The 23361-nt window shown below is 41.7% G+C and overlaps 1 protein-coding gene across 1 annotated transcript; it reads left to right on the top strand.

Annotated features, from left to right (window-relative positions):
* The first annotated feature begins 5027 nt into the window (after positions 1 to 5027).
* LOC133384846 (protein-lysine methyltransferase METTL21E-like) lies at positions 5028 to 23102 on the top strand. Its single transcript, XM_061626620.1, has 5 exons — positions 5028 to 5237; positions 6678 to 6786; positions 9042 to 9199; positions 12695 to 12812; positions 15046 to 23102. Exons 2-5 carry the CDS (start codon positions 6714 to 6716, stop codon positions 15465 to 15467), a joined length of 771 nt encoding a protein of 256 aa, XP_061482604.1. The 5' UTR covers positions 5028 to 5237; positions 6678 to 6713; the 3' UTR covers positions 15468 to 23102.
* Positions 23103 to 23361: the final 259 nt, after the last annotated feature.

The raw sequence follows: 23361 nt of genomic DNA on the forward strand, positions 1-23361 counted from the left end.
ACCATGCCAGCATAACTAATGGTGGGATATAAATGTAACAAATAAATTGATCAACAAATTCAAAATGAGAACTGGTTTTGCATAGTAGCTAAAAGTTTGAGCTAAGAGGAAATCCCCACTTTGAATCTTGCCTCTGCCATGAACTCACTAGGCAAGCTACCCTGACGCATTCTACCCATCAGTATATACAGCAGAGTTGAAGGAGCCTAGACCACAGGAGAGTAGAAATACAGATTTAGGAAATGAAGGCGATAGAGAATAGGAAAGACACCACTAATTACCTGTTCCAGAGAAGAGTGATTCCCAAGGTTCCCTGCGAGCAACCTAGGGTCCTTGGTTTCAAAATAGAAAAGTTATCCTGCGGACAGCCTGTGAGGCTTGTGTTCATCTAAGCTTCTTGAGTAAAATACACAAAGTAGCAAACACCGAGAAGAGGCAAGGGGAGAAGGGAGGTGAGTGGAAGGGCTCTAGCTAAGCCTGGGGAGGCCTGCTCCCCTAGGGTCCCTCTGGGTTGAGCAGGCTTGAAAGGAGTGTAGAGCACCTCCTGGAGTATCTAGAACTGAATATGGTGGTGTCTGAGGGACACACCGTTCAAGAACAGGACTTCCTTCAAGGGAGGTGGTTCCTAAACAAAGGATGATTATGTTAAGAACATAGTTGGGCAGAAGGGATATTAAATGATACAGACACAGAGTGAACAGCAGGCATAATAATGTAGGTGCCAGTGCTGCATACTGCTCAGGAGGGGTTCCTGAGCCAATTGGAACATTATAGCAAGATGATCAAGGGGTCTCATGTTGGAAGTTGAAAAGGTTGAATCCCCCACTTCCTCCAGTCAACTGCCATCATAATTATCAGCCCTCTTCCCCAGCTGTCAGTTAATAAGCGTTTTTTGAAAACAAAGTAAATGCAAAGACAATGTCATGTCTAGTTTGGCCCTGAGGGTAGCTTTCCAGTTAAAAGGATCAGGTGTAAAAGGCATGCTCCTGAGACCCCAGAGATCCGCTGACATCCACAGCAAATCATTCTGGACTAGATTTAGATAATCTCATTTAGAATGAGGCAACTTCCTAAATTCCTATGAAATGCCACATTTGGGCCAAGGGTCTTTAACTCCCCCTTCTAGGTCTGTAGTTCATGTTCTAACAAATGGACAGACACCAGGATAAGACTTGTACAGAGGAGTCTTAAGTATTTAGACTACAAGAAACTCAAGATGAAAGTTTCCAGTAGCGATGACAGATTGTACAAGGATATTATTAGTCAATAACCTAGATGTAATAAATGTCATAACATACCAATAAATGAAAACATTTAACCCAAATTCAGATATTTTCAAAGAACTTTTTAACTCGGGATGGGGACTCCACATGTTAGATGACAGCTCCCATCATCCCTGACCATTAGCCATGCTGTCTGGGGCTGATGGGACTTGGGAGTCCAACATCTGAATGGCTGCAGGTTTCCCCTAATCCTTGTCCAAAGTATCCTATTTATCCTATTTGTGACTTGTTGCATATGACTAGGGATGCTAATGGGCTGCAAGGGCCAAGAGATGGTAGACCTTGAGAAGTGGGGCGAACCAGCCCCAACCATTCCTCCCAATTACACCCAAGATGGCTTACATCCAAAGGTTTTCTTCTGCTGACAAAAGGAGCAGTGGAACCTGCTTCTGACTTCTCTGAGGAGGAAGTCTCAAAGAACTGCCTCCAAGGACTTCTTGGGGCACTGGCATTGCAGCAGTCACGGTTCTCTGTTGGCTAATCTTCTAAATGGAAATAAAAGGCATAATCTGAATGCTTCTATGTTTTAGGATATTTTGGTAAAGTAGAGACAACTGCTAGGTTGTCCTGTCTAATCACACCATAGAACCAGCAAATAGGAGCACTTGGTAGGGTCTTCAGCTCACAGCAGCGGCAACTGTGCAGGCCTGATCCATGGGGCTAGCAGGAAAGAAAAGTCGCTGGTAGGCCACTGCTGTGTCCTCATATGCCAAGCTCCCTGGTAGCAATAACTAAGTGCTTCTGCTCTCTATAGGCAGGCAGCAGGATCTATAAGGGTAGAGACACACACACTGTTCTGCTGGTTCCAGTGTGTCTCCACCTCTCTTCTGAAAATGGGGGCACATGAAGCTAGTCAGACCCACCCTTTTTTACTGTAAAGTCTGGTGGGATCAGCTCGAGTGTTTTTTTTTTAAATCAGCTTCGCACAGATTTTGCAACTGATTGGCAGATCAACCAGTTGCCCCTCCAGATGTGGCCAATGGAAATGCTTTGCTGTACTAGTGTGCTCACAGCCTAAGTCTGGCAAGTGAAGGAAGAGGCAGGCAAAGGAGCTTTCTTCTCTGCCCCACTCCCATATACCAATATGCATGTTTTGACAGCTGGAGGAGCTGATATTTAAAGGACAGACACAGTGAGTTTTCCAGCTCCAATGTGAGCTTGGTTTCCCAGTTTGTGCAGCACACTCACATGACAGCTGATCCAGCTGTCTGTCTTCTCTCTTCCTCTTGTGCTATATAGTGCAATAGGCTATTTGCCTTTCTTTAAAAAGGGGGCATATATGCATTCATTCATACATTCATCCTTCACCTTATTAAAAGTACTACAATTTTTTAAAAAAACTTGTAAAACTCCTGTGGGAATTAATATTTGTGTGTGAGTGTGTGTGTGTGACATCGTGGATACTAGCCAATCCATGTTCTGCATAGTCAGATTTCTCCCACTTCAAACTGAGGTCTCTTCCAGACCTGTTTACTGAGGATTCATCCTGATTTGTTTGCAGGAAGATTAGACAATACTGGCTATTTATTCTGATTAGCTTGTGAGGAGGTTAGATAATGTTGCATTGAGCAGGTGTTACCCCACACTTTCCCAGTGCATTTTCCCATTACTTTCATAGGAAACTGCCTTGTAGTGAGTCAGACCCTCGGTGCCTCTAGCTGGAGTTGCTAGGATTGAACCTGGGACCTTCTTAATATAAAAAAGTCTGATCCTTTGGGTAAGAGGGTTTGTTGTGCCAGAGCGTCGATCTCATCTGATTGAATCCCACTTGAAACTAGCAGCCGTCTGGAAGTACCCTGAATCATGCTCCAAAGTTGCAGAATTAGTTTTTCACAGCTGTTCTTTTGAGAGAGGCATGTTTGTACTGAACAATGCAAATACAATGCCTTGAGACCCCTGACCGATGCTCTCATATTACTGAATTACAAATGGTACATTGTAATTTCGTTCTGTGTGATATTTTATTTTGAAACACTGGAACTTGAAATCAATTACTGTAAGGTGACATTGGTTTTATGTTGGGAATGTTTGTAAGAAACATAAAAAAATGAAACATGATGCTTGCATAAGAATTCAACTCCCATACATTAATATTTGGTAGAGCCACCTTTCACTGCAATAACAGCTTTAAGTCTTTTGGGATAGGTATGTACCAGCTTTGCACACAGTGTCAGAGGGAGTTTGGCCCATTCTTGGTAGATTCGCTCCAGGTCATTCAGGTTGGTTGGATGTTGCTTGTGGACTGCAATTTTCAAAGAGCACCACAGATTCTCGATGGGATTGAGATCAGGACTTTGACTGGGGCCACTGTAGGACATTCACCTTTTTGTTCTTGAGCCACTCCAGTGTTGCTTTGGCCTTGTGCTTGAGATCATTGTTCTGCTGAAAAGTGAATTTCCTCCCAAGCTTCTGTTTTTTAGTGGCCTGAAGCAGGTTCTCTTGCGTATTTCCCTGTATTTTGCTCCATCCATTCTTCAAGTTGAACAAGATGCCCAGTCCCTGCTGATGAGAAGCATCACCACAGCATGATGTTGCCACCACCATACTTCACTCTAGGGATGGTGTGTCCTGAAGCATGGGCAGTGTTGGGTTTGCACCACACATAGCGTTTTGAGTTTTGGCCAAAAAGTTCTATCTTGGTCTCATCTGACCACAAAATCTTTTCCCACATCGCAGCTGAGGCGCTCTCATGCTTTCTGGCAAACTCCATATGTGCTTTCATATGGTACTTTTTGAGTAATGGCTTTTTGCTTGCCACCCTCCCATACAGGCCAGTGTTATGCAGAGCTCTTGATATGGTTGGTTGACTGATGCACCATTACTCCACTCCCACCCACTGAACTCTGTAGCTCCTTCAGAGTGATTGTTGGTCTCTCTGTGGCTTCTCTCACAAGTCTCCTTGTTTGAGCACTGAGTTTTGAGGGACAGCCTTTTTTTGGCAGTGCCTGGGTGGTGCGATGCGGCTTCCACTTTCTGATTATTGATCCAACTGTGCTCACTGGGACATCCAAACACTTGGATATTATTTTGTACTCTTTTCCTAATCTATGCATTTGTATTACATTATCTCTCACTTCTGTAGAATGCTTTTTGGTCTTCATTTTCCTTCAGATCCAAAGCCTGACTAATGATCCTTCAACAGTGGGGTTTTTATCCTGACAATGTGACAGCAGTTTTAATGGTTCACAGGTGGAGGCCAATGGTAAGATAAATGTGTTCTTGATAGGGCAATTTCTTTCATCTGTGTACACTGGGAGCTTCCACAGCACGGGTTGAATACTTATGCAAGCAACATGTTTCAATTTTTTACGTTTCTTACAGAAACATTTTCCAACATAAAACCACTGTCACCTTACAATAATTGATTTTGAGTTTCACTGTTTCAAAATAAAAGATCACACAGAACGAGATTACAGTGTACCATTTGTAATTCTGTAATATGAGAGCATTGGTCAGGGGTCAGATTACGTTTGCAAGGCACTGTATATCCTTAAAAAAGAATAACTTTTTAGTTTTGCTAACACATCCCCGAAACTATTATTATATTTGACAGTGAAACATGATGTGTCGAAAGTCAGAGACACTCAAAGCAGATGTCTTTGGTTACGTGTGCGCATGTGCAATTTGCTTTGCTGCTTTGAGGCTGGGAAGAGATTAGTGTGCCTTGTATAACACTACATATCTCTTCTGGGAAATATTTCCCCTCCCTCTTAAGTGTTCTGAAGTTTTTCCCCAATCAACTTCAAGGGGTTTGTTCACGTTGCAGCTGTCGGGGTTTATAAACTCATACGGGGGGGGAGCAAGGTGGGGGCTGCTGATGGGTTGTTTCAGACTTCACTGCTTATTTCTATAGGGCTATTCACAAACTAACCAGCGTTGGGGAGAGATTCTGCAGACATAAATCTTTATCTTCACTTTCTGTGGAAACCAGGAACAAAAACTAAAATAAAATAGGTATGTCACTGAATGTGTTGCAATCATGTCTTTATTTTCATGGCACAGTGTTGATATAGTGTGTGTTTAGATATGTAATTGTTTTTATGTGAAATATATCAGTCACTGTCAAAAGATATCCATATATCTTTTATGTTGTTTTAAATTTTTAAATTGTGTTTTAAATTGTTTTTTAAAAAATGTATTTTAAATTGTATTTGTTTTTAGTTACTGTAAACTGCCCAGAGAGCTTTGGCTATGGGGTGGTATACAAGTATAATAAATAAATAAATAAATAAATAAATAAATATCTAAGCAGCAGCATAGCAAGTTAACAGGTCTCAGCCCTGTAGGTTGTCTAGACTGAATATAATAAATGTTCTATGGGGATGACCTTTAAAATAACATTTTGCAAAAAGGCCATGAGGTGGGAATGCTTGATTAAGAGTGATTGGCTAAACAATTGTCACTCAAAAGTGCAACAAGGTTGTCCAGCCATCTTTCTTGCTCTGCCTCTCAACAACACAAAGGCAACGGTCCTATGCACACAGACCTGGGATGTAAGCCACACTGAACATAGTGGAACTTACTTCAGAGTAAACATGCGTAGGGCTGTGCTGCACATACCACAAAAGGCTATCCTCATATTTTTCATATAGCGAACAGTGCAATCCTCAAAAGTGAGTCGATGTTGAGTTCAGTGGGGCTTACTCTCAGTTAAGTGGATATACGTTTGTCACTTATTTTTCTTTCTTGTTGATTGTGTGAGAAACTTTCAAAACAATAGTTTCCCTTTTCCAGGGAAACTACTATGGAAAGACAGAAAATATTCTTTCCCCACCCAGTATTCACATAACTCAACTCATTGTCAGCATTCAACCATGGAATATATTAAATGGACTGTTTTTTTTTTTTAAATACAATAAAATGTAGATATTCCTCCAGAGGCACCAATATTCCTTCACAGGCACTTTCTTCCAAGACATTGTGAAAAGTGGTGTGATGGTGACAGCATCCATGCTACAAAGTTACTTCGTTCATTGTGCTGCAGAAGCTAAATGTCCTTGCTGTGGCACACCTTAACCTGATTTTAGACTTGGCCATTGCTACTATAGCCTAAAAATAACCAGTGCATTAGATTTATTGTTGGTGGTTCACTACCATACCAGTTATAACTCCTCTTATTTCAGGGATAGCCAACATGGTGCCCTCCAGATGTTGTTGGACTGCAACTGACATCCCCCTGATCATTGGCTGTGCTGGCGGGGCTGATGAGAATTGATGTCCAAAATATCTGGAGAGCACCACATAGCCTACCTCTGCCTTATTTATTTGAAAGCAAGTGCATGACTAATGAGGAAAAATGCCATGTGTTCTAGTTCCTTAGTAAGGTTGTTCTTGGCTTTTCCCCCTAGTTCCTCCTTTGTGTTGCTATCTGGGTTTTTTTGTTTTCATTTCTAGTACCTTTAATTTTACCAGTCCAGCCCATTGTATGAAATGGAATCAAAATCATTGCAACACAAGCATATTGTATCTAATGAAATATCCAGAAAGCCAGACAACAAAACAGGTAAATATTCTTCCTTTCTTGTCATTGTTTTGTCCTCCTAGTTTGCCTGGAGAATATGCCTCATATTTGTTGAGAGGTGACGTATGAGCCACTACTATGACTCTGTGTGCCTGCAGTGTGTCACTTCTCTAAGTTCATGTCCAACCAGCATTTCCAAACTGACTTTAAGGGAAGCCCCACATACAGCAAATTACTGTAATCTAGCTGGGAAGTTACCAGAACGTTGGTTACTGTGGGACAACTGTCATGGTCCAGGGGCATTAATACCTTCCTTTAAGTGTATACTTAAAACACATTAAATGTGCACCTAAAATACATAACATGTAAAATAGCTGTCTCTCTCTCTGTGAGCATGTGTGTGTGTGAGAGAGAGAGATTGTGATGTGTGCAATTTTAGGATTATTTTAATCCTAAAAATTCCATAATCCTGCCAGGATGAGTCACACACAGTCATTTTTAAGGCCCATCACTTTTTGCTGAGGGGGTAGGTCACATCCACAGCATACATTTAAAGCACTATCACACTACTTTAACAGTTAAGGGTGCTGAATTGCAACTCTGTGAGGTCAGCACCCTTATCAAACTACCATTCCAAGGATTCTTTGGGGGAAGCCATGATTGTTGAAGTGGTATAGAGTGTGTTAAAGGCATGGAGCGGATATGACGATGAAGCCCTAAAACACTTCCAGCCTCCAGCCATACTTTCTCCTGGCGGAAGTGAGTCCTATTTTTTGAATGCAAACATATTTCTAGCCGTAGCTCAGCAGCAGAGCACCTGGCTTGCAAGCAGAAGACCCCAGGTTCAATCTCTGGCATCTCCAGGTAGGGATGGGAGAGACTCCTGTCTGGAAACCCTGGAGAGCCACTGCCTGTCAGTGTAGACAATGCTGAGGTAGATGAACCAATGGTCTGACTTGGTATAAAGCATCTTCCTACGTTCTTGTGATACCTCCCCAAAGAAAACAATATATGTTATGGTCAAGAAAAAGTGGAAGACTGACAGAATTATGTTCAGAAAAGGCATGTTTTGCAGCTCTCTCTGGATACATATTAGAACGCAGGTGGATGTGTCACATATTTGGATGTTCTTCCAAATAAAATAATCAGTTAAGAAAACCCAGTTCATTGCATGCAGAAAACTGGCATATCCAATAGAATGAAAACCTAGAACCCTCCTTCCTTTTGTGCTAGCTTTCTGCAGCCAGAGGGTATATTTGATGTGAGAAGTAGTGGAGAGTACAAAGCACTCATATTCTTTATGAGTTCAACAAGGTATGTTTATGATATGTATAGTGTGGGAGAAGTGTGGACTGGACAAACCTTGTGTCAAGGTTTGTTTGTTTTTTAAAGGTCTGATTGGTATTTAATGGCTTTTCTTATTTTGAAATGTTTCCCTCCCAGTCCTAAGGATGCAGAGAAAGAAAGAACAGTGCCTTGCCCTTGATCACAGAATGGGTGATGAACAGAGAGTTGAACCTTGAATATGTCCACTGTACCACTCTTTTTAGGGATTTGGAGGCAAGTCAGGGAACACAGAATAAATGAATGAACTATCAGAGCTACCTGGAATAAAGCTTCAAAGGGAGTTGTACAATTGGAAAGCTCAACAGACTTTGCCTTTAAATGCAAACTGAACTGAACTTATCCCCCATCCTTATTAAGAACTCTTGCTTTTGTTGAAAACAGCATAGTGTATAGATCAAACAACCCTCTCCCCAAGAACAAAGGGCCCGTAAGCAACACATATCCTTGATCTACAGGCCAGTTGAGAAGGATCATCCACAATCACCAGCCTGAGAGGCTAATGCTAGCTGCAAGACGAAGCAGCCACTGCCTGGGCTGGAAGAGACTCTGCAAGCTTGTAGGACGGGGTCTTGTCTAGGCCTTGGATGCTTCTTCGGTCTTCTCTTCACGAGGTTTAAGTCCTTAACAAGAATACTATAACTTTTCTAATTGACTTCTTTGTCTCATTGGTGCTGGGTAAAGGAGGAATTATACTCTGTTATTATAGCTTCATAAATAACAGGTGTGATGGATAGCAGCTCCTTGAGGCCATATATATCATACCAAACAATTCACTGTTGGGAATGTTTGTGGGCAGTGACATAACTCAAATGGCTTTGGGTTTTAGAGGGCAGCCTGCCCATGTAGAGGTTAGTCGCTTTTGTAATTAGGTAATTGCACTATCTTTAGTTGAGCTTGGCTACTTCTCACTGTTATTATGACATATGACCTTTTTACTGTTTTATTACTAGGACCAAACGGAGATGAACAGATAGTTGCAGAAATCATGGGAAGGCGTTTCCCTCCATCACTGATAACCATCCAAGTCTGGGAAGGATTCCATTTTGCTGGCCACAAGATAAAGATCACAGAAGCCACCGACAGTTACGGAGCTGTAGTCTGGTCTTCGGTATTTATAGTCAAACAATATTATTGGCTCTGATACCTGATACAGAGCACTATGCATGGCTCTATGTGGACATATGGGTGGTTGTTTTGCCTGTGAAAACCAAAGCCCTGTGAAATTGTGGCTCTAAATATGGGGAATAGGGATGGCTGAGAAATTTGATTAAATTCTCATTTCAAGCCAAATCTTTCAAATTCGTACTTTCTGAAACAATATGAGAACTGAAACACAGCCATCCTTTGAAATTTGCACTTATTTATATTTTGCAATGTAGATCACCAGCCAAACAGTGTTTACAAAAATGCATATGTCTGGGGGAAGTGTGGATAAAAATGAATACATGAATGAAAAGAACATATAAAAATGCATTATTTGATGAGGAATTGTTTACAAAAATGTGTTCAATACAAGAAATTCACTACAAAAACATAACCTGCGACTTGAAAGAGAGTTGACAGAACAAGGAACCACTATTCCCCCTGTCCCTTAAGAAGGGGGCAATCGAGCATGAATTCTCTCACTCCGCCTCAAAGTGCTCTCATCCACACCCCTCCTTTCCTCCCTCTTTTGCCGCCTCTTTAACTGCCGTCTTGTACGTGGTGAAGGGGGTGCTACAGCCCCCTCCCCTTCTGAGGACTCTGACTCAGGTATGGGGGAAAGCAGGGGGGCAACGCTTAAAGCATCTGGCTGCTTCTCCTTGTTTTTCCCTGGATCAGGAGGGGGTTGGATTCCCCCTTGCCCTCCCTCCTTCTCCAACTGCTCTGAGCTCGAAGGGGGAGGTGGCGTGGGAAGCTCCCGGGAAGGATCTGTGTCTGCTGGACTTTCAAGGTCTTCTCTGCCAGACAGTCCTATCTCTGGGATTCCCTCCTCCTCCTCTGCTTCTCCTTCACACAGCTCTGGCCAAATGACCCCCTCCCTCTCCTCATCTTCTGAAACATCAGGGCCCCAATCCTGCATCCTGACAGATGGCTGAGAAATTTGATTAAATTCTCATTTCAAGCCAAATCTTTCAAATTCGTACTTTCTGAAACAATATGAGAACTGAAACACAGCCATCCTTTGAAATTTGCACTTATTTATATTTTGCAATGTAGATCACCAGCCAAACAGTGTTTATAAAATGCATATGTCTGGGGGAAGTGTGGATAAAAATGAATACATGAATGAAAAGAACATATAAAAATGCATTATTTGATGAGGAATTGTTTACAAAAATGTGTTCAATACAAGAAATTCACAGAACAATGCTGGAGAATTTTCATGAGGATTCTTTTTAAAAAAAGATATATCTGCAAATTGCTCCAGAAATGTGGAGAACCAAATTTAAAATTGGAAAAAAAGAAACAGAGAGAACCGAAATTGACATATCTTTCCATCCTTAATTAGGAGCTGACCTATTTGGGGATAAGCACAACAGTGCTTCACCCACCAAATTCCTTAGCCTTTTTCATGAGAATGAAAAACAAAATGATATCAAACACAACTCAGAACCACAAAGAAGCAACCAGCACATTTGGATATACTGTGCCTAAGGCCAATACTTAAAGATTCACATAATACATTTTAAAACAACAAGAAAGAAATAGCAACAAACAGTCTTTGCCTAATGTACAATTTTACATATATAATTTCAAATATATTAGGGTGCAATCCAGCTCACCTTTCCGCTGGGCTGGCGTGAGTTGGATGCAGTTCTCTGCTGCAGTGAAGCCATAGTGCTACCAGGAGCCTGCCAGTGCTGCCGGGAATGGCCAGCCTGGCAGACGGAGGGCCGGTGGAAGCTCTGAAAATGGGGCATTCTGAGGGAGGAGCCATGAGGGGGGTCTTATGTGAGATCCTCCTTGTGATCAGACGCCTCCCCTGGGTCCTGATCCCCCTGCAAACTCCACTGGAGAAAAGGCTGCTGTAGTAAAATAATTTTCTTACATTTCCACTGTGACTTACAGGGAGCTGTTACTCCCGAGGATTCCTGTTCGTCGGAGCCAGTGCTTCCTGGCTGGCTCGTGTCCATGGCTCCCAGTGGAGCTGGTGTTCAGCTGGGCCGGCAGCTCCCAAATGGGAGAAGGATCCTGCTGAGCTTTCTACCAGCTCCTCCTCCACCAGCCCCCCTTCCGCCAGCTCCGCAGCATTTGGATTGCTCTGTTAGTCAGGAAAATGATACGGATAAACAGCTCCTTCCAAAGCACTGCTGTTCCATTAGAATTAGCAGCTCCCCATTCCCATATTTTTTTTTAAAAGAAAATCTTGGAAGTTCCATTTGCAGATCCTATGTAACAGGTTGGTTTGGCTGACTCCTGACTCCTTTTCTCACATTGTCCCCCAGGTCTTGCAGCTTTGTGACTTTACAGACAAGGCTCCTGTAACCAAATTGACAGGTCCTTCCAATACACAGTTTCACAATAATTGATATAAGTGGCTTATAAGATTATGGGCTCCAGGTACCCACAACAGCAGAGGCTCTTCACTAAAGCAGAGAACTCAACAACGTTTCCCATGCAATGCACTTTGGAAGCTAAAAACTTGAGCCAGGGATTGGGAACCCATAGACCTCCACTTGTTGTTGGACTCAACTCCCATCAGCCCCAGACAGAATGACCAATGATCTGGGATGATGAGAATTGTAGTTCAGCATCATCTGGAGGGTCCTAGGTTCCCAATTCCTGCATTAAGCCAACGTGTAATAGGAGAAGTCAACATGTACCTGACAGAAAATGCTCTGCAACAAGAACTTCTGGATTTCACCTTACTTTCCGGAGACTAAGTACCTGTCAAAAGATATTTTTGTTTATATAGATTGCAATAATTATTTTCCCTTACTAGATAGATCATACTCATTACTTATGTCATTTTATTTATTTAAAGCAGTTCTGTTCCACCCTTAATCTGACCTTGGGGAAGTGAACCACAGCGTCAATAAAAGAGGAATGTCAGACCAATACTGTACAAACGTAAAAATGCATAAAAACCTCAAGTATATCAACAATGAGCATCAGCAATTTCCAAAAGCCTGTGTAAAAAGCCTTATTTCAAGATGACATTGAAATGACATCAGCATAGATGCCCGCTGAGTTTCAAGGGACAGGAAGTTTCAAATTACACATTCACATATCCCCTGCAACATAAACCTAAATAAGAGCATTGGAAAGCAGCCTTTAAATCAGCCTTTGCCAAGAGGTGCTCTCCAGATGTTTTGGACTATAACTCCCATCAGCCCCAGCCAGCATGGGCTGACCAAAACTTCATGAGGGCACCAGGGTGGTGAATGATGCTTTAGGTAGTAGGAATTTTGAGAATCCCACCCCAGAGGAGTAGTTCTCTGCAGAAGAAACAAACTCTCTCTCACCCATACGAGGAAAACCTTGTATTTTTATTGGGTGGCCTCTTGGATTCATTATTATTGCTGCTACTGCTAATAATAATCAAGGTATTTGTTTTCTGTTTTTTGTAGTGCTACAGTTTCCCTGTCAATCTGCTCTTGTATTTTTTTTCCATCCACAGGCTCTTGTTATGTGCCACTTTTTGGAAACTAATGTGAAATCATATAACATGGTTGACAAAAACGTAATTGAAATTGGAGCTGGAACAGGTCTGGTCTCTATAGTAGCTAGTTTCTTGGGTAAGTACTAGAAGTGTCCTCTGGATCAAAAAGTGGATGGGTGTCTGCAGGGAGGCAGTTGTTCCCTGCCCCAGATTAACCATAATACCCAGATTCCCAACTTTCATTTTAAAAAGAGTACATTTGTAGCATTTGTAAAACATGATATATAAGGCAAAACGTGCAGGCACTGTGATCTTGGTTATATGGGCTGTTCCCACATTTCTGTGTTTCTAGCCAATGAATGAAGTCATAGCAACAATTGACATTTGGTTTTAAAAACACGAATGGCCACTGGATTCTTTTCTCATGTCCTTTTTGGAGCCCCTATTTGGTTTCCAGACCTTACCTTTTCTAGAATAAGTCCAATGCCATTTTCTCAGATCTATATCTGACGTGCCCAGATATGCTACTCTTAAGCTGAAAGCTGATCTAAATTCTTTGAGCAACCTGGCTTGGATACCTTCCAATCTCTTGTGGCAGTGTGGTTGTCTTTTGCTTTCTCTCAGTTCCTTTGTATTCCAGGTGATGATGGACTCAAACTGTTATATCTGGATGAAGAAACTGTTGCAAAAAGTTCATTCAGTTCAGTTGTCTCCTTCTCATCTGTTACCGATGAACTGTGAGCAAGCCAAACATATTGTTAAACAGAGATTTGTACCTGCATGGGGCAGCCCAGGGAACTTAGGCCACATTCGCACCATACATTTATTCCACTATTATTATTCCACTTTAAACAGTCATGGCTTCCTCTGAAGAATCCTGGGAAGTATAATTTGTCAAGGGTGCTGAGAGTTGTTAGGAGACCCCTATTCCCCTCATAGAGCCACAATTATAATTGTTTTCTGGGACTGACTGTTAAACCACTCTAGAAATTGTAGTTCTGTAACAAGTAACCTGAACCAATTGGGTGCTAGACAGAAAGTTAACCTATTCTACCCTTGTGGATTCCTTCTTTAAGTAACTACTTGTTTGTTTTTCTCAGGCCTTCCTTCCTTCCTCTTGTTAGTGAGTGATAATGTGCATGAGTGCTAGCCTCATGGCTCTATAATGGCCACATACAGTCTGTACTCAGAATGGCTTTATTTCTTACTAGAAATAAACCTCAAATAAACTTGGGGAAAGCAACGTTATACTCCCTGCCACAGCTAAAGAGAGAGGGCAGCTGTGTAAAAATAAGTTTCCAGCTTGGTAAATAAAAGCTGCTGCCAGAGTGTCAGTATTTTGTGCATGGGATTCAAGTGTATACTGAAAATTTGGGTTTGAGCAGTTAAAGTCCACTCTGGTGGAACAAATCCACTTTTTTAAATGGACTTTTTATGGTTAGGAAAGTGATGAGGAAACATATGAACAACATATAACCATCATGCAAGTGAATCAAGATGAATGCTCATTATTACATAACCTCTCCCCCAACAAATCCAGACAAATGGTCAATAAAGACGCAGGAGCATTGTGCAAGCTAATAGGTCACCGGGAGGAGCCCAGAGAGTGGTGAGTTAACTGAAGGCATTTGAGGGTTGCAGGGTCTCTCTCTGGGGATCTATAGTGGAGTAGTGGGCCTGCTGTCCCATAGGTGTGTCTTTCTGGGCAGTGTCCAATGCCTTCATTCCACTAGTGCACAGATTTACAGTTGCACAACGGAACTCCCTTCCTACCCCTATGCATGCCACATGCCCTCCTCAAATATGCTCCAGAACAGATTTGGGGAGGAGGAGGGGGGAGTTCTGTTGTGCAAGTGTAAATTCTTGAGGCTTGAGCTAATGGAATGAGAGCCTTACTACTACTTTGGATACAAGCCTCTGTTTTTACTTATGATTTGCTTGCATGTTCGTAAGTAACACAAATATTACACAACTATTAATCCCCAGTGCTCTCTGTCATCTGACCAGATTTCCCCGGAATGTCCCCAGTTGGGGAATTGGAAAGCATAGAAGAATATTCTACGTGTCAGGGTAAGCAGTGGTAGACCAAAGGGCTGTAGCTCAGTGGCAGAGCAACTGCTTTGCACGCAGAAAGTCCCTGCTTCAATCCCTGGCATCTCCAGGGTGGGCTGGATCTCTGAAACCCTGGAGAACCTCTGCCAGTCAGTGTAGACAGTACTGAGTTAGATGGACCAAAGTTCTGCCCTAGGTAGAAGCCAGCTTCCTATGTTCCTATCATCCTTGCTGATGCCAAAGAGCATTTCTGAAAAACTGTCTTCGACTTGCTCAACTGTCGTCAACTTTCATTCTGTGGCTCCTTCTCAACACAGGTGCACGTGTGGTTGCCACTGATCTGACCGAACTGCTGGGGAACCTTCAGTACAATATTCTCAAGAACACAAAGATGAGATGCAAATATGAACCCCAAGTGAAAGAACTGTTTTGGGGGGTCGACTTGGAGAAGAATTTCCCCCAGTCTTCGTGCCAGTTTGACTACATTTTGGCTGCTGATGTGGTATACGACCACCCTTACCTGGAGGAGCTACTCCTTACTTTTGACCACTTGTGTAAGGACAACACTGTCATCATCTGGGCTATGAAGTTCAGACTGGAGAGGGAAAACCAGTTTGTGGACAGATTCAAAAAACTGTTTGACCTGGAAGTGATTTCTGATTTCCCCAGCTTAAATATAACCCTATTCAAGGCAAAGAGAAGGTGCAGAGTGAAATGGTATCCATTTATTGCAACCTGACTGCTAATAAGTTGTTGTCAATGCATATTTATCTTTGTTAGCCATTTCTCATGGACATGCTAGGTTTGAATGTGCAGTAATGGTAGGCACAGTGCTCAAACATTTGATTCCCACCTGCAATCTGAAGTAATACAGCCCATCAACAGATTCATGATGGTGCACTTCAGGTCCACATATGCCTTTGAATACACTGCTGTTGAACTGCAACACATGCTTTTGCAACTATATGCAGATAAAGTGCAAAGTCAGACCAACATCCAGGTTTGATATGTACTCCTTTAAGGAAAACAAATTACTCCAGTGACACAGGTATAGATTTGTGTAGGAGCACATTATTAAATACCCCTCAATACAAAAGCAAACATTGTTTGCAGATAGAAAATGAGCTTGTCAGGAAGCCAGGCCCAGTTCCTTCACATGATAGATCATCATCATCATCATCATCATCCAACAACAGCAACAACAACAGCAGCAACAGCAACAACAACAACATAGTTTTCTATGTGCAGGCCTGGCCTCCAAGAGGTCTTCTGTATCTTTAAAAGTTGTGGAGGGGGAAGGGAGAATTTCACGTGGTTTTTCCCATTACAGGGTTGCAAGAGCAACTGCACTTGGCTGACTTTCTCTTCTCCTAAAGATACAGGATCAGTCTCAGGCCATGGACCTGGCAACCCTAGTGGGGAACACCTCGATGTGCCCCCACAATCCCTTTGCCTATGCTTATATACATGAGAGAAAGCAAAAAGGATGTGAGAGCAATCTGCAGGGAAGGGATAGGAGGGAGCAGGAACTGTTTGCCTTGAAGAGGGAGAAGAGTTGGTTGTGTGTGTGCACGTGACTCTAGGTAGAAACACAGTCACTATTCTGCAGGTTCTAGAGTGGCACATGATGCTAGTCAAACCCTGCCCCCTTTTACTGTAAAACCTGGTGGGAGCAGCTTGAGTGCATTTTTTTAAAAATCAGCTTCAAGAGATTTCACAGCTGATCAGCAGATCAACCTGTTCCCCCTCCAGGTATGGCCAACTGAAGTGCTTTGCTCTGGTAACTAGTGTGTTCACAGCTTCAAAGCCACAGAGCATACAGGAGTGGCATAGGGAGGGTGGGTCCAAAAGCCCTCAGACCTCACATTTAATCAAAGGAAAATGGCAGCTAACTATACTTCAAGCCTGTGCTTGAAATATTCTGCTGTGCTATCACGTAATGGAAACCTGGTATGCAAGCAAATGTGAGCCGTAATCATAAGCTGACAACTAAATAAACAGGCAGTGAAATAATTCAAAGCTGAGTTAGGTGCAAAAACCCAAGTCTGTGGCTTGGCATAACTGTACGTCAGATGCTCACCAATGTGCAATTTATGTGTTGTCTATGCTAGGGATAGTTTTTATTTTGGAGGAGCGCCAGCCTAGTGCACGATACGCCTGAAAGTCAAAAGGGAGCATGTGCGCCAAATCTCTGTTGGAAGAGTGTTCCACCATATGGAACTGGCAACACTAAATGCCCAGCTTCTGGTTGAATCCAGTTGGGCCTCTGTAACATTGGAGACAACTGTGCTCCTCCGGTGATCAAGCTGGGATATAAGGGCTCAGGTAGTCTTTGTGGTATCCTCAAGTTGTTTAGGACTTTGTATATCAAGCGCCTTGAACTGGCTGGTAGGATACGGATAGTCAGTGCAGATGTTTTAGCAGAGGTGCCACATGCTATTGGCTATCTGCCCCCATCAGTACAGTAGCCACTGCATTCTGCCCCAGCCAGAGCTTCTGGACCAGGTATCAACCAATGTACGCTGTCAAGTGTTGTGTCTGGTTTTGTGTCTTTCATTGTGCATCATATTGTACTTGAATTAAGGGATGCCTACTATATGTCTCGTCTGTGAGTCATCTCACTGTGCCCTGGAAGGACTATACCACTTCAGGCCACAGGTGTGGGATCACACATCTGAGTGCATCTCCACATTAAAAATAAATTTACAAATCCTGTTGTTTAAATGCTAGAAGAATTCGAGCCTAGCCTAGATGACACAAAAGATATCAACTGTGAGAAAGTTTTTGTAAAAAAAAAAAGTGGGGTCAGTGTCATCAAACATGTAACCCCGCCCAGTTGTATTCTGAGGTGATATAGCCCTTCTAGGATTGTACCACATTCTGCTTCTCTTTGATTGAATTGATCCTTAAAGGGTAACAGTTCTTTCAACTCAGAAATATATTTTCTAAGACAAACTTTGACAGTGACATAAGTGAGTGAGGAGACCAGAGAGGGGGTTATGTTAATATGATTTCCTCCCAATTATTGTTAATCAGGAAAGCCCTTCAGCATCAATGGGAAGGAAAAGGAAAAAATTTAGAAGAACTAAAATAGCTGCAGATGAGTTTGTGCTGTTACTGAATGTAGCTTGTTAGGTAACTATGTAGAGCTCATTTTATTTATGTTAACAGATGAGAATTGCGTTGCTGATCTGTGCAGAAAGGACTGCAGCAAGGTTAATAAAAAAAATACATGAAAGAAAAGAAGGCTTCTTTACACACGAATGTATGGCTTAATAGTTGCATAAAATATCTTTTGCTGCTTTTTTTTTAAAGTTATAATTCTGGAGTTTAAGGCAAGTCAAAATCTGTACTACCAAAAATTAAAAAGTTGAATTATGGAGCCTGTATAGAGGTGACTGTGGTTAGGTACAAAGATGTATGCAAAGCAATAAGAAGCAATCCCTCAGTCAAACAGCTTCAACTCCCTTAACACCCTAAAACAAATAACCACACATGCGTACATTTGTTGGAGCCATTTTATTACCCCCCCAGCCAACTTTCAATGTATCTCAGGATAATAAAATGTCCCAAAACAAAACCATGTGTGATAGTCAATGCTAGTTCTACTCAGAGTAGAACCATTGAAGTTAATGGATATGACTAACGTAGCTTCATGAATTTCAGTGGGTCTATTCTAAGTTGAATACAACCTTGTATGTGTATTGTCAGCATCCCTGGAGCAGGCTGCAATCCTAATCATGTCTACTCAGAGGTAAGTCATACTGAATTCAGTGGCGCTTACTCCAGGGTTGGGATTGGAGCTTCCGTTTTGATTTGAAAAATCCCATGGGACATTTTTTACCCCAAACTTGGCGTAGTTTACATTGGCCTGGGGCAAAAAAGCATTTCAGTGGCCAAAATCAATAGATTTCTTCGAATATCTTATGACTTGGGTGCTTTTGTTATTTTTCAGAAAAAAAGAAATGTAAATGGTTATAAGTGGCTGAAATTATGGGGACATTGTCACCTGCCCAGTAGCAAACAGTGTTGAGAAAGACTACATTTCAGGTCTACATCTGTGCAAATTCTGCAAACTGTGCACTGGGGGAGGGGGGATGTTTCTGTTCCTGGCTTGAAAAGAGTTTAAATTAAAATCTGCATCTTTAGTCTCAGATGCTTAAGTCAGTGTCCAATTCCAATGTTTTTGTTTCATTATATTGTTTGCAACTAGAGAATACTCCCCCCACTCTTCAACTGCACTTCTGCTTCGTAATGTTTATCATGTGTTCATGATGCTTGTACATCAGTACCCTGCGAGAACCATTGTCGTGCAAACTACAGCTGACCAGCTGGATGTCTCTTTTCCGTATGACTACTAAAGGGGCAGGAAGTCTGTCTTCTTTTCCACGTGGCCATACGGTAGGTTGGGGCTCCTAAAGAACAAGGTCCTTCATAAGGAAATAATGTATGCTTGGAGAGAGACTCCCTTTTCTATCCATGAGTGGAGTCACATCCAACATGTCACACTGTTCTATACCACCAATTTATGTAGTTATAGGATTGTGGGAGGTGGGTTTGGATGATATCTGTGAGACCCCCTTCTAGCTTATTATTGTGTGCCTGTAAGAGATGCAGTCTGCAATGGAGAGACCTGCTAAACAGGGCAGTTTCGTTTGCTTAAGTTAATAGTTTAGCCAACTCAGCCTGTGAGTTAATAGGCTTATTGAGTGGTCAATCTGCATATCCAAAAAGATGTGGCTAAGAGAGATCCTGTTGCTACTGGAACTCTTTTGAGGAGAGAGAGGCACTCCTCTCTCTCTTCCTGGAGTCAAGAAGTATAGGAAAACCATATATCATATAAGACACCACAGTCTCTGCTGACCTTCTTTCCAAAGAAACCAAACCCTGAATAAGCACTAGGGTTGCCAGATCTCTGGTTATCGCCTGGAGACTCTGGTTTTTGGGGGTCCTCTCTGGGTGAGTCACCTTAATCTCCAGACTCTTAGCTTTCTTTCTTTTCTTTTTTTTAAAGTAAGTTTCTAGGTGGTCTGGTTCAAAAGATGTAAACCAAAATGTCAGCCCCCCCCCCCAAGCAACTTCTGTTAGTGCCGGCTGCTCTTATCCTTGCCTTTTCAGGTTTTTAGCCAATAAGTGAAGTCAGGGTTGTGATTGACAAGATTGGTCGACCCCCAGACAGTACCTAAACCCCATTTCAAGTGTTGAGAACAGTTACCTTTTCCTGCTTGTCTCACACCAGGAATTCAGTAAATATATAGCTTTGAGCAGCATAAAGAGTACTTTCTCTGTACAGGATTAGGACTTGCTTCTGAGTAAATATGCATAGGATTGTACTACAACAGAAGATCACAGCAAGATCTTGGTGTGCATACACAGTAAATAGTTTTAAATATAATAAAAGTGTATATGCAGTTTTTAAAATTACTTGCAAAAATGACATATTATACACTTTATCTTTCAAATAATTTTTGAACAGAAGTTTTAAAAAGTGTACATGCTGCAGTGTTATAGTTTTCTAATTAAGGAGTCAAACAAGTTTAAATTTTACTGGACTGTTGAAGAGGGCAGTTTATTTGTCTTACTCATAACCTGTTTTGAAAACCTTCCCAATATGAATCTTTCTGGGAGTAAAGCTGCAATGCTAACTCCACATACTTGGGAGATAACCCCATTGAATTCAGTAGACTTACTTTTGAGTAGACATGGTTAGGATTGTGCTGAAAATCAGTGGGACTTTTGAGTAAACATAGAAAATGATTGTGTTGTAAATCTTTCTCTCCCCCTCCAATTCTTTTTTTTTTTTAAGCAGTTAGGCAGGGCTTACTTAGATGTCACTGTGTTTATTTGTCAGGAAACTAATACTTTTTAAAAAAAGTTCTGCAATGGCCAACTGGTTTGGACAATAAACTATTATATGGGGTGTATGTATTTTTACACCTCCAGCGTGTGTGTATATGGAATATTTCCAACAACACTGTGGGGTAGGATTAGAAACCAAGACAGCTCACAACAAGAAATAAAACCATTTAAAATTTAATAACCATAAAACAAGTATAAAACAGTTGCAGAACAGCTTAAAGTGGCATGACTCTGAATTTTGGATTGGATGATTATCACTGAATTGCAGTCCTGTGCATGCTTCCTTGTCTGAGTAAGCTCCATTGAATACATTGGGACTTGCTTCTGAGTAAACTTGCATAGGATTACACTATAAATATCTTTACAGGTTGTGTAAATAATAAACAATTTGTAATTCATGCTTATATAAATATTTCTTGGTATGTATCTGATTTCATACTATGGTTGTAAATTATTATTTTCAAATTATTATTTCCTCTACATTTTAAGTGTGCCCTTCTTCCTTGGGGTGGTCATGGTCCCCCTCTGTTGTTTTCACCCTGAGGGGAAGATTAGGCTGAAAGATGGTGCATAGCCCATGGTCACCCAATAAACCCTTGTAGCTTATTTCAATTTTAAAATTTAATTAAAATGATTTCTATGCAGGCAAAGTTAATGAAGTAATGCAGATCCACATAATACATTTAAAGCACATCCAACTCACATTTAAAGTGCATGACTTCCCACAAAGAATCCTGGGAAGTGTAGTTTCCCCCTCACAGTTATACTTCCCACCACACTTAACAAACTACAGTTCCTATGATTCTGAGGTGGGATTCATGTGCTTCAAATGTATGTTGAATGTGCTTTAAATGCATGGTGTGCATCTGTCCTAGTATGCTGTGCATTCATTCATGAATTGAAAAGAACAATTTTAAAATATACTTTTTAAAACAGGGCTGTAGCTTAGTGGTAGGGCACATGCTTTGCATGCAAAGGTTCAAAATTCAATCTCTGGAAGAGACTACTGCTTGGAATCCTGGAGAGTCAATGCTAGTCCATGTCATCAGTACTGAGCTAGATGGTATCAAATGGCCTGACTCAGTATAAGTCAGACTCCTTTGTGCCTAAAAGGCCACAGTGACTCAAAAATTTATTTATGTATTTTACGAACATTTATATACCGCTTTATTGTAAAAAACAACAACCCTGAAAGCAGTTTATAGAAGAATTAAAACAATAAAATTATTGACAAAAGGTAGTTAAAGACAAGTATTCAAAAACATTCAAAATAATAAAATCAACAATCAGTTAAAAACAGATCATAATAGCGTCTACATGCCTGGGTAGGCTTGCCTAAACAAAAATATTTTTGGCAGGTGCCAAAATGAGTACAATGAAGTGTCTGCCTAATGTCAATAGGCAGGGAGTTCCAAAGTGTAGGTACTGCCACACTAAAGGATCCATTTCTTACAAGAGCAGAACAAGTACTATGTGGCACCCATAACATGGAAAGCACACCTTGAACTTGGCCTGGTAGCAAATCACCAACCAGTGTAGATTTCAGAGCAGAGATAGTACGTGCTGATAGGGTCTCACTCATGTCAGCGATTGTGCCACAGCATTCTGCACTAACTGCAGTCTCTGGCTCAGGTTGTGCTGCATGGCGATTTCTGTGACCTTGGCTGACTGGCTGTCAAGATGTTGTTAGTTTTTGGTCAGGAACCCCAACTGTGGGATGTTGAGTTTTCTGTCTTAGGGCTCATTCACATGGGAGCTGAACTTCGTATTAAAGACACAGCTTTTGCCATTATGATAGATTTGCAAGGTTCACACTTCTGTTAGGAGAAATACTTTGGGCCCAGGACAAGTTCAGAAACACTTAGAGTCTTTGTGAACCAGAGTTGCAAAGCATGATGGAACACTGATGGGACGGGAGGGGGAGCACAGCTGCTCTAAGTTTCGTTTCCTCTCCTGGGAACTTAGCCCTGAAGGTGCCTACCAGTTGGCACCAATGTTTTGAGGAGATAATCACTCAGCTGTCCTTGACTGTTTTACATCCCAAGTGCCTTGTACTTTCTTCACGCTAATGTATCTGTCTTGTAGATAATCAGAGGCTTGTATTGCTTTCTGAATTCTCTCTGGATACTCCCTTAGAGAAGTAGTAATAGGATCACATAGGGTTATTGATAAGCGCCCTTTTCAGGGCTACATGTATCTTCTTGTGTATATGTTCCCATGTTTTATGACCCCCAAAGTGTCAAACCATCCCCTCTTCCCGGCCCTTATCTTTGAACATATTGCTCATGGGTCCGAATTCCAAAGGAAGGACATCCTGACATCTGATACATAGCAAGTGATATGTGGCTTGGGTCTGTTACTTGTCTCATATGTTATGTTACATTCTGTTTATTGACATTTATTGATGTTTTGCTTATAAAACCTATATATTGGCATTAGTGAAAATAAACGGGGTCTTCATTCTTGCCAGGCTGTTGTGCCTGTGTTGAGACTGAGGCCACTTTTTGATCAAGAAGTTGTGTGTGTCTTTACTTGGTACCTGGCCGAAATCCCAGCAGTCAATCAGGTCCTCCTCAGCTTGCACTTCCACTCGGGAATTGAGGTGAGCATCACACCGCCTTGGCGGGTGCTAAAAATATAGCCTCAACACTTCCTACCTTGCAATCTGCTCTTTTTCATTCACACTCATCGGTGTTCCTCTTGAAAGGTTCAGTATCACTGTTTCCTTTTGGCCCCGCCCCAAATTTTATATGTTTACTCCCTCCAGAGTATCG

This window comes from Rhineura floridana, chromosome 5, assembly GCF_030035675.1.
Source record: "Rhineura floridana isolate rRhiFlo1 chromosome 5, rRhiFlo1.hap2, whole genome shotgun sequence".
In the NCBI taxonomy this organism is placed as follows: Eukaryota; Metazoa; Chordata; class Lepidosauria; order Squamata; family Rhineuridae; genus Rhineura; species Rhineura floridana.